The sequence below is a fragment of the Bison bison genome, unplaced genomic scaffold (genome assembly GCF_000754665.1).
Source record: "Bison bison bison isolate TAMUID 2011002044 unplaced genomic scaffold, Bison_UMD1.0 scf7180017864198, whole genome shotgun sequence".
NCBI lineage: Eukaryota > Metazoa > Chordata > Mammalia > Artiodactyla > Bovidae > Bison > Bison bison.
This window is the reverse complement of record NW_011494770.1, coordinates 7,413,411-7,425,721: the sequence shown is the minus strand read 5'-3', so window position 1 is coordinate 7,425,721 and position 12,311 is coordinate 7,413,411. Positions and strand designations below refer to the sequence as shown.

The window sequence follows — 12,311 nt, the reverse complement described above, 5'->3', positions numbered from 1 at the left end:
AGGAACTAAAGAGCCTGTTGATGAGGGTGAAGAAGGAGACTGAAAGAGCCAGCTTAAGACTAAATATTAAAAAAAAAAAAACTAAGATCATGGCATCTGGCCCCATTACTTCATGGCAAATAAAAGGGGAAAAGGTGGATGTAGTGACAGAATTCCTCTTCTTGGGCTCCAAAATCACTGCAGATGGTGACTGCAGCCATGAGATGAGAAGACAATTGCTTCTTGGCAGGAAAGCAATGACAAACCTAGACAGTGTGTTGAAAAGCAGAGACGTTACTCTGCCAGCAAAGATCTGCATAGTCAAGGCTATGGTCTTCCCATTGGTCACATATGGTTGTGAGAGCTGGTCTGTAAAGAAGGCAGAATGCCAAAGAATTGATGCCTTTGAACTGTGGTGCTGGAGAAGACTCCTGAAAGTCCATTGAACAGCAAGGGGATCAAACCAGCCAATGCTAAGGGAGGATCAACTCTGAATATTCACTGAAAGGACTGATGCTGAAGCTGAAACTCCAGTATTTTGGTTATATGATGTGAACAGACGACTCATCATTGGCAAAGTCCCTGGGATGCTGGGACTTTGCTGGGAAAGATAGAAGGCAGAAAGAGAAAAGGATATCAGAATGAGATGGCTGGACAGCATCACCAATGCAATGAACATGAACTTGGGCAAACTCTGGGAGATGGTGAGGGCTTTCCTGCTGGCTCAGCTTGTAAAAAGTCCGCCTGCAATCGAGAGACCTGGATTCCATCCCTGGGTTGGGAAGATTCCCTGGAAAAGGGCATGGCAACCCACTCCAGTATTCTCCATATGGAGAATTCCCATGGACAGAGGTGCCTGGTGGGCTACAGGTCATGGGGTTGCAAAGAATCGGACACGACTGGACAACTGAACAACAATTTTTTCAGCTAGTGAAGTGTAAGTCATTCAGTCATGTCTGACTCTTTGCGACCCCATGGACTATATAGTCCATGGAATTTTCCTGGCCAGGAATTTTCCTGGCTAACTGTTTTCTTCTCCAGGGGATCTTCCCAACCCAGAGATTGAACCCAGGTCTCCCGCATTGCAGGCAGATTCTTTACCATCTGAGCTATCAGGGAAGCCCTTTTTCAGCTAAGGAGAATGAAAAGGTTTGTTTAACATTTAAATAGGAAGTTATGAGAAAAGCAAATGCCTGAACGCTTGTCCATAAATGCTTCTGATGGTCAAAATGAAAATTGGCTAGTTAAGTAGACCTTGAGAGCGTAGGACACAGAGCCCTGCATACATACTGCCCACTTTGTGCAAGAGAAAAGCTGTCATGAGAGGGAATGCCTTTGAAAGTCTAGGATGCTTTTGCGTTTCTTGGGTCATGAAGAATTGATGGAATCTCAGCCTGGAAACAAACAGGCTATGACTCATTACTAGGGTCTGTGCAGAAGGAATCATGGTTTCTGAGTTCCAGTAAACTCTAAATGCACAAATATAAAGCATACTCTTCTTGGGTTTTGAAGAGAATGTTTAAGTCTGCTAGAAACAAATTCCACCTATGCTACAGATAATGCAGACAAGAACCAAGAAGACAGCTTCATGTAATAGGCAAGTCTTCTTTCTTTTCTTTTTTTTTTAAAGGGTTTTTGTTTTATTGTTGTTTTGTTCTTGTTGTGTTCCTATTGTCCAGAAAGATGCTAGTATTCACGTAGCGTTATGACATGGGTAGAAAATGGTATCGTGGAAGGAAAAACGGGGCACCTTTATACATACATACATACATTCCTTTAAAAATTCTTTTCCATTGTGGTTTACAACAGGATATTGAATATAGTTCTCTGTACTTTTAAAAAAGGGATTACCTTTAAATATGGTAATGTAGATTTGGCAGAGTGGATGCTTATGTTGAGTTTAATAACTCTTGAAAACCACTCAAAATGTTTCATTGCAGAAATATGCATTCCTGATAGTGATTTCACAATGTGAAAGAATTAAAGTTACTTAAAAGAAAAATGGGAAACATACAATGTGACAGGAAGAACCTGTGCTCTGGCATCAAATAGATTTGAGTTCCAATTTTACTGCCACTACTTTCTATCTACAAGGTCTTAGGCATTCTGTATATCCTTCTTGAGCCTCAATGTCTTTATCTATAAAATATGGAAAATAATATGCACATCAGTGTGTTAATGTAAAGATTAGTAGAGAGGGTATTTTTGAAGTACCAAGCATAGGCTGTGTCTTACAGTATGGACTCAGTAAAAATAGCATGTAATCAATTTTCTGCTGTTGCACTCTAAGGTAAACTTTATATTTTATGTATTACCTTGTAAACAAATTAGACTTAAAAAGGATCTGAAGTTTAACATACAAAAGAAAGCACAGGAATACTCTTACTGTATAATTGATGGCAATAATGCGTTCCTGTTCTCTAAAAGCTCTATTAATTGTAAGATATCTCAAACCCATGAAAATGAATTCAAGCAAAGGGGACTTACTGTAAAGATTCAGATAATTGCATTTTGGATTCCTGGAAACTGGAATGTAAGATACAAAGGCAATTTTTGCTTTGCTTTGCAGGAGGGACCTCTTCCTGCTTCTCTCTGTGATGTGGGCTTCATCCTTTCATTCCTGACTGATTTTCCTCGCTTCCTCTTTCATGTCGTTCACATTGGCTGTGAGCCACCACACTACCTTGCAGCTTCAGTAATACCACTGACCAGATGCTTTCCCTAGAACCCCCACTTTGAATTCATCAAAACCCAGCTAACAAGTTCTGAGAAAATTTTCCAGACTCTCTAACTTCACACTGATTTCTGTCTGTTCCACTCAGTGGGCTCTTAATGTACTGTTGTTTTCTATGCACAGGAACTGCTTTCTCATTTAGAAATAGGTCTAAATTTATATCATAAATTTCTTGAGGGTAGGACCATGGTTTCTCCACTCAGCAATCCTAACACCTGAGACAGTACTTTGCACATTATAAGCAATCATTCATTTGTTTGCTGGGAGGGGGCTTCTGAATGGCAGTCACATATATATATATCTATGGCAGATTCATGCTGAAAAATGGCAAAACCATCACAATATTGAAAAGTAATTATCCTCCAATTAAAATAAGTTAATTAATAAAAAAATCTTTATGTTGGCTTCATTCAGAGAAAATAAAATCACAAGCATTAGTTGTTTACTATAATTAAGCCCATTATCAGGAGTATGAGACCTCTGATACTTTTGGGGGTTCCCACTATTCTCTTGTTCTCTGTGTCTTTTTTATCTGGTTGCTATAAAGCTTTCCCTTTATTTTAAGAATTTGACTATAATGTACTGAAGGTTTGGTTTTCTTTTTCTCATTTGTTGTGTTTCAAGGCTTTATGGGTGGCTGTTTATTATCAAATTTGGCCATTATTTATTCTGAAATTATTCTGTTTCATTCCCTTCCTTGCTTTCTGATAATATCCCACAAGTTACTATTCAGTTGCTAAGTTGTCTCGGACTCTTTGCGACCCCATGGACTGCAGCCTGCCAGGCTTCCTGTCTTTCCTTCACTGTCTGACAGAATTTGCTTAAACTCATGTCCGTTGAGTCAGTGATGCCATCCAACTATCTCATCCTCTGTTGCCCCTACTCCTCCTGCCCTCAAACTTTCCCTGCATCTGGGTTGTTAACAGTGAGTCGTCTCTTTGTATCAAGTGGCCAAAGTATCTGAGCTTCAGCTTTAGCGTCAGTCCTTCCAATGAATATTCAGGACTGATTTCCTTTAGGATTGACTGGTTTGATCTCCTTGCTGTTCAAGGGACCCTCAAGATTCTTCTCCAACACCACAAATCTAAAGCATCAATTCTTTGGTGCTCAGCTTTCTTTATAGTCCAGCTCTCACATCCATACGTGACTACTGGAAAAACCATAGCTTTGGCTAGACGGACTTTTGTTGGCAAAGTGATGTCTCTGTTTTTTAATACACTATCTAGGTTTGTTATAGCCTTTCTTTTAAGGAGAAAATGTCTTAATTTCATGGCTTCAGTCATCATCTGTAGTGATTTCAGAACCCAAGAAAATAAAGTCTGCCACTGTTTCCACTTTTCCGCCATCTATTTGCCATGAAGTGATAGGACCAGATGCCATGATCTTAGTTTTTTGAATATTGAGTTTTAAGCCAGCTTTTTCATTCTCCTCTTTCACCTCATCAAGAGGCTTTTTAGTTTTTCTTCACTTTCTTTTTTTCCTCTCTGCTTCAGTTTGGATAATTTCTACTGGCTCAGTTTCAGATTTACTGATTTCTTTTGCAGTATCCTTATAAGTCCATCCAAAGACTATGTTTTAATTTAATATTTATTTATTTTCTATTTTATAATTTTCATTCTAGAACTTTCATTGGGTATTTCTTGATGTTTTCATATATTTTCTATAAGCAATACGTAGATATAATAAATATGATATTATAGATATAATTCATAATTATATGCATATAGAAAATATATGGGCTTCCCAGGTGGCTCAGCAGTAAAGAATCCCCCTGTGATGCAGAAGCTGCATGAAACACAGGTTCTATCCCTGGATCAGGAAGATCCCCTGGAGGAGGGCATGGCAATCCACTCCAGTATTCTTGCTTGGAGAATCCCATAGAGAGAGGAGCCTGGTGGGCTACAGTCCATAGGGTCACAAAGAGTCAGACACAACTGAAGTGACTTAGCATGCACACATGCACATAAAATATATATGACACATATGTATTCATGCATATATGTATTTATATACATGGCATATATATATATGTATATACCTTGTGTGCTTATCTTTTCCTATAATTTTTTTATACATACAAAATAGTTTTTCAATCCTTGTTTGTGCATTCCAAAACCTAAGTCACTTGCAAGTCTACTTCTTTTTACTGTATTTTATCTCTGTTATGTGTACTATAGTCCTGCTTCTTGTTATGACTCAAGAAGTCATCTGAACATTATGTACAAAATATTTATAGTATTCTGAATATTATGTATGTGTAGTCTTCTGAAGATTATGTCCAAAAAGCCAGTAGAGACTGAAGCATGATATTTGTTTTGTTGTATTTCTCAATAAGTCTAAATCTTTGCTCTGGCTCGCAGTGAAGGCGAGGGTCTGAGCATTCAGATTCCTCTTGGAGTTGAGTTGAGCTGAAGAGACACTGAATAGCCCAACTTCCAACCTCCTCTTTTGATAGTTCAGTATATGAACTAGAGAGACATTGACGTTTCAGACATTTTTGGTCTATATTTTTATTCAGTATTAGTATCACCCTTGTACCTGTAATTTTGATAAATTCAATCATTAGTTCTAATAGGGTTTTGTTTTTCTTTAATGGATTTCTCAGAATTTTTTACATAAACAATTATGTGCTCTGTGAATTAACCTTTTTTACTTTTCTAGGCTTTACTCCTTTTATTTATTCATTCTTGTTTTCTCCCACTGACAAAGAATGCTGATAAAGTTGTGTTGAAGTGGAAAAAAGATATCTTTGCCTTTTCATATCTTTTCTATAAGCAATACATAGTTATAATAAATATAATATTATAGATATAATTCATAATTATATGCATATACAAAATATATTGGCTTCCCAGGTGGCTCAGCAGTAAAGAATCCGCCTGTGATGCAGAAGCTGCATGAAATACAGGTTCATCATTAGTGAACCTGTGAGAAGTAACTCAGTATTTCATCATTAAATATAATAAAAGATGTAGATTTTTCAAGAATGATCTTTATCATATGGGAGGAAAATGCGTCTTTTCCTAGTTTGCTGAGAGTTGTATGAATGGATGATGAATATTGTGAAGTGGTTTTTATACCCATTGAAAACATATTCTGTTAATATATTGGATTGCATTTTTTGATTTTCAGGTGTTAACTCAGTTTGAATTCTTAGGATTAAACACACCTGGTCATCATATATTATTCTTTTTAGTACTGGATTTTATTTGATTATATGTCAAATATGTCAAAACTATATTTTCACCTATGATCATGAGAAATATAGATCCATAATTTTTTTTTCTTGGCATTGCCTTTGGCAGATTTTGGATCAGAGTAATTCTGGTCACATACAATAGAGTAAAAAGTGTTACTCCTACTTTTTCCAAAAGAATTAAAAAAATATTGTTGTTATTTTTCCTTAAATGTCTGCTAGTATTCACTAATGAAATCATTTGGACCTGGAGATTTTTTCAAGTGTTTAATTATGTATTCAATTTAATTGTAGGACAGCTTGTAAAAGTTGTTAGCCATTTTTATAGTTTATGTTCTTTTAAGAAAGTCTGATTTTATCTAAATTATTGAATTATTTGGCATAATGTTGTTTATAATATTCTCTTACCATTTTTAATATCTTTAGTATCTCTAATGATCAAACTCTGGATTTGTAAGTTGTCTATATTGTTCATAGATTTTGTTTCAGCGATTTTTGCTTTTTATTGTTTCCCTTCTTCTACTTACTTTGGGTTCAACTGCTTTTCTTTTAGTTTTCTTAAGGTGGGAAGATCGTTCTTAGATTTTAAATCCTTCTCCTTTTCTTATGTAACCATTAAAAGGTATATATTTCTCACTAATGGAGAAGGAAATGGCACCCCACTCCAGTACTCTTACCTGGAGAATCCCATAGACTCCTCCGTCTGGCTCCTTTGTCCATGGGTCACAAGAGTCAGACACGACTTAGCTACTAAACCACCACCAACCATTTCTCACTAATCACAGCTTTATTTGCATACAAAAAAATTTGATCTGATTTTTCCTAAGACTTTATTTTTTAGAACAGTTTAACATTTACAGCAAAATTGAGAAGTAGGTACAAAGATGTCCCATCTACTTCTTACCCTACACGTGTAACCTCTCCTGTTACCGTTCCAGCCTCACTCGCCAGGATGGTGCATTTGTTACCAAGGATGAACCGACATTGTACATAGTTTACCTAGGGGTTAACTCTTAGGTTTGTACATTCAGTGGGTTTGAATATTGTATAATGACACTCATCTTTCATTACAATATAATACAGAGTGATTTTCACTGTCCGGAAAATTCTCTATGCTCTGCTGTTCATCTCTGCCCAGTCCCACTCCTGGCAACTATTTTTATGCTGTAGTTGTCATATATTTTACTTTTATCTTCTATTATCAGTTGAACAGTTCACTCTTTCATGGGTTAAAAAAATATAAGATAATTTTTTTGTATTTACTTAAATTTACCTTTCTGTCACTCTTCATTTCTTCCTGTAGATGTGAGTTGTTTTTTTCCCCCCCGGTTATTACAAATAACCAATGAATCTATCATGGATGCTTTACTTATTTATTCATTTTTGATGGACTGCCATGTTCACCTAGTTAACAAAAAATTCTTAGCTATGGGTTTCAATTCCTGTTATTGTGAGATCACATGCATGTTCAGTAGAGTGATTTATGTAGTTTGTTAAGAAATCACTGCTGAAATTTTCAAATTTATCTCTAATAGGTCTATGGAAATGCAGGACCTAGCAAGTCCTCATCCTCTTGTTGGAGGTGGTGATACTCCTGGAAGCTCCAAATTGGAGAAAACTAATCTCAGCAGCACTTCGGTCACCACAAATGGGACAGGAGGTAAGTGTACAACCCTGAAGACACCCTGAATCACATTGCAATGTTTGTTGTAATTTTACATGGTAGAAGTATGCTAGTAAGTAAATATCTCATTAGCAATAACATCAGAGTATTATATACTTAGTGGATTATTTGTTGTTCTGTTCATTTTCTTGATATTTTTGCTCCTCCTCTATAACTGGAAATATTTCAGAAAGAATAGACAGCCCTGAGCAACATTTTAAAGGTTTTTAGCAAGGCTTTCTTTTTGTATTTGCCCTTGTAAATATTTTTTAAAATGTACGAAATGTGTCCAAAGGATTTACATTCTGATCTTAACACACCCCCCCTCAAAAAAGAAATTATGCTAATTTGGGGGTTTATTTTGAATTTTAAGAGAAAGCCTGCTCCAAAATTGTTCTTAAAAATGGTTTTGGAAATAGAAAAATGTCCATATCTGCTGCATTTTCTTTTCAAAGAGAGAAATACCTAATATGTATTTAGAATAGAAATTGAAATTTTTTTCAGACATCTCATTTGATTAGCTTATAATTATGTCACAGCATATGGCAACAATAGCAACTGTTTAAAATATTCCACCCTATTGCTATTATAAAATACATTCAACTTGTAAGAAAATATGATCTGATATTTGCATCAGAATATATATATATATGTATGTATATATATATATATATTTCAAAAGCCTATACATATATACGGACTTCCCTGATGGCTCAGATGGTAAAGCGTCTGCCTACAATGCGGGAGACCCAGGTTCAATCCCTGGGTTGGGAAGATCCTCTGGAGAAGGAAATGGCAACCCACTCCAGTACTCGTGCCTGGAAAATCCCATGGATGGAGGAGCATGGTAGGCTACAGTCCATGGGGTTGCAAAGAGTCAGACACAACTGAGCGACTTCACTTGTACATATATATGGGCTTCCCTGGTGGCTCAGATGGTAAAGAATCTGCCTGCAGTGCAGGAGACCTGGGTTTGATCCCTGGATGGGGAAGATCCCCTGGAGAAGGGAATGGCAATCCACTCTAGTCTTCTTGCCTGGAGAATCACAATGGACAGAGGAGCCTGGCAGCTGCAGTCCACAGGGTTGCAAAGAAATGGACACAACTGAGTGACTAACACTATACATATATACGCACATATATACACATATATGGGCTTCCCTGGTGGCTCAGAGGTTAAAGCGTCTGCCTGCAATGTGGGAGACCTGGGTTTGATCCGTGGGTCGGGAAGATCCCCTGGAGAAGGAAATGGCAACTCACTCCAGTATTCTTGCCTGGAGAATCCCATGGATGGAGGAGCCTGGTGAGCTACAGTCCACAGGGTCGCAAAGAGTCGGACACGACTGAGCTACTTCACTTCACTTCACTTCATACACATATATAAGCTGCATTTTAAATTATTCACAGTTCTTTTGAAGTTTTGTAGATTTAGTTGTTTTCATTAATGAGTGAAAAATTATTTGAAAATTATTTTAATTTATAAGCTATTCATGTTATTAGATATTAGCAAAGCATTTGCCACATCATATTTTCTTTTAAATTTATGAAATTTATACACCTCTTTACACTTATTTTAGAATAACTGTGAACTCTAAAATTTTCTTTGTAGAGTTGTGTGGATTGCAACTTGCCTGTATTTAATCATTTTTTTACCCAAAACCCTTTGTAAATTAACATTTTCCCTGTTTATAGTGTTTATCTGTCTCTAAACATGCATCTATAATTTCAGCTAATTAATTGTAGGATTGCAAATTTATAGGATTTTTAGTGATAACTTGTGGAGTAAGAACATTTATATTTAAACCTTAACTTGGATGTAAATAAGAGATTTTTTAAAAATCCCATGCACTCTGAAATCAGACCTGGAAGGTCACTAATCATTGTTCTATATATATTTAACTGAGCTAAACAGACCTGATACACTAAAATGTAAAAATTACGCCATGCAGTTGTAATTGTGGCAAGAGGGCCAGAAAGCAGTACAAGCATCAGTGCCACTGATGACTGTCCTCGTACACTGAGCAGGCATTCCGACAATGAACCCCTATGCTGTTCCTGTTCTCAGGGGACAACATGACTGTTTTAAACACTGCAGACTGGTTGCTGAGTTGCAACACCCCCTCCTCCGCAACAAGTATGAGAGATGATGGTACACTGCATGTGTTTGGATGTGTGGATTTGCCCTTCTGGTTTGCTTCCTGTTGCTGTTTCTGTTTGCACTCCCTTTTCTGTATTCAGTTCTTATAAAAAGAAAAGGAGACATGAACACACCTTTTAGTTGTTTATTGATAGTTGGCTACATTTTTCATATCAACTAGTGTTCTAATCTTGGGTCAGTGGTGTTCTTTTCTTAGGTTTTTCATAATTTTCACAAATGGCTGCATCTATTACTTTTCTAACTACTTATCTGTTTATTATATGGTAAGAATTCAGCACAACTGTCACGTTAATAAGAGCAGTTGAAGCAGATTGTGCCCATGTATAAATTCAGTCTCCATAGCCTGTGAGTGTGTATGCTCAGTTGCCCCAGTCGTATCTGACTCTTTGTGACCCCATGGACTGTAGCCCTCCAGGCTCCTCTGTCCATGGGATCCTCCAGGCAAGAATACTGGAATGGCTTGCCATTTCCTCCACTAAGGGATCTTCCTGACCCAGGGATCAAACTCATGTCTCCTGTGTCTCCTCCACTGCAGGAGGATTCTTTACCCACAGAGCCACCTGGGAAGCCTATAGACTTTCATAAATTAAATTCATAGCATGGCAGAAAGATTTTTTATATTTTGTAGACTTTAATAAACATTACGATTAAAATGCTTAAAGTAATAATAACTTTTAAAACTTACCATTTAAAAAATTTCCAGTAATGAAACCTATATTTTTAAAATTATAAGTTGTCTCTTAAGATGTTTTGAACTATAGATGTTAGCTACAGTCCTTTATTTACATATATATGATATAAATATGGGTTTCTCTGGTGGCTCAGTTGGTAAAGAATCTGCCTGCAGTGCAAGAGACGTGTTTGATCCCTGGATCAGGAAGATCCCCTGGAGAAGGAAATGGCGTTCTACTCTAATATTCTTGCCTGGGGAATCCCATGGACAGAGGAAGCTTGATGGGCTGCAGTCCATAGGGTCACAAAAAGTCAGACATGACTTAGTGACTTAACAACCACCAATATAATACACTTTCTCCAAAACCAAAGGTTAAACTATCAAAATTTAAAAATTAAAACCATATAAAGCTTCTGTGGAATCACCCAATTCTTGGATTAAAAAGAAGAGCTCAGGACGTGTTAGAAATGTGCATTACAAGCAAGCAGCTGGAATAGCCACAGTTTGCCTGGACCTTGCTGTATGTAGATTAAATTTGATGTATGATCAGTGAATGAAGAGAACTCCGTTATGCCCATTATTTAAATTTTTATAATTTTAGTTTCTTTTTTTTCAATTCCACACTTAAAACATACTTTTCATATGTAAAAATATGTTGCCAGAATTTAGTTCCTCTTAATAATAACTCAAGGGTTTTTTCCTGTAAACAGCCAGACAGGAAATGTTTTAGGCTTTGTAGACTGTGCTGTCTCTGTCTCATCTGTGCAACTCCATCACTGTACCTCAGAAGTAGCCATAGGCACTACAAAAATGAACAAGAGTGGTCAGGTTCCAATAAAACTTAATTTATCAACTCTGAAATTTAAATTTCATTAAATTATCATGTAACAAAATATTCTAATTTTCATGTTTTTATAAACATTTAAGATTTTAAAATCATACTTAGCTGTTATTCTATTCTAAACTATTAACGTAACACACACAACTTTACAATAGTGAATATATATAATCAATATTTAGTAATTTACATCTAATTTCCAACAGAAACATTTTTCTAAGTGTAAAACATCAAGTTTTCCTGGTTCTTTGTATTAATGTTTAAGAGTTGTGTGACCATATGGGAAAAACAAAGATTTCTGTGTCAGGAGGGCTATGGATGTGAAACGTGGTAATGTATTTACCAGCTGTGTCTTCTTAGACAAGTTACTTAACCTGTCTGAGTTTTAATTCTTTTCTATAAAAGGAAGCTAGTAATACTTCACTGGCAAGGCTTTTGTTTTAAATTATATAATGTATGTAAATTTTTGGTAATATAAACCAGCTTCCCAGGTGGCTCAGTGGTAAAGAATCCGCTTGCCAATGCAGGAGACACAGGACACATGGGTTCGATCCCTGGGTTGTGAAAATCTCCTGGAGGAGGAAATAGCAACCCACTCCAGTATTCTTGTCTGGAAAATTCTATGGACAGAGGAGCCTGGTGGGCTACAGTCCATGGGGTTGCAAAGAGTTAGACATGACTGAGCATGCACACACACAAATCAGTATAATCCCTTTTCTTTAATTAATAATTCATTGATAATTAGGCAACAGTTTTTAAGGAAAATATAAACATGCAGTGTGTTAAAAGACTGTCCAATGCTTAGTCAAATAATACATTTTCTTCATTTAAAACATGTAAACTGGCCACAGAGGCAAACTTTTAGTAATTAAATGTTAAGTATACTTTATTAATGATAATACAATTTTATTTATTTATTTATACATGTATACTTTATAAATTTAATTTATTTGTATATATCATTGACAATATAATTTATTTATAAATTTTAATTACATAATATAGTTTATTATATCTTGGTGGCATAATGATATGAAATAGTCAGAATTTAAATGACTCTTTATGCCATG

The 12,311-nt window shown here is 36.2% G+C and overlaps 1 protein-coding gene across 8 annotated transcripts in view; it reads left to right on the top strand.

Annotated features, from left to right (window-relative positions):
• EYA4 (EYA transcriptional coactivator and phosphatase 4) overlaps window positions 1–12,311 on the top strand; it is a 368,749-nt gene that overhangs the window by 282,604 nt on the left and 73,834 nt on the right. For 6 of the 8 annotated variants that reach the window (XR_825633.1, XM_010844272.1, XM_010844270.1 and 3 more), the window contains exons 4-5: window positions 7,445–7,569; window positions 9,638–9,706. Coding sequence is in view for 7 of the 8 variants with exons in the window: in XM_010844272.1 (XP_010842574.1) it covers window positions 7,445–7,569; window positions 9,638–9,706 (194 nt within the window). In the remaining variant the exon portion in view is untranslated. The remainder of the gene's footprint in view (window positions 1–7,444; window positions 7,570–9,637; window positions 9,707–12,311) is intronic. The other 2 variants (XM_010844275.1, XM_010844274.1) reach the window with 1 other exon arrangement.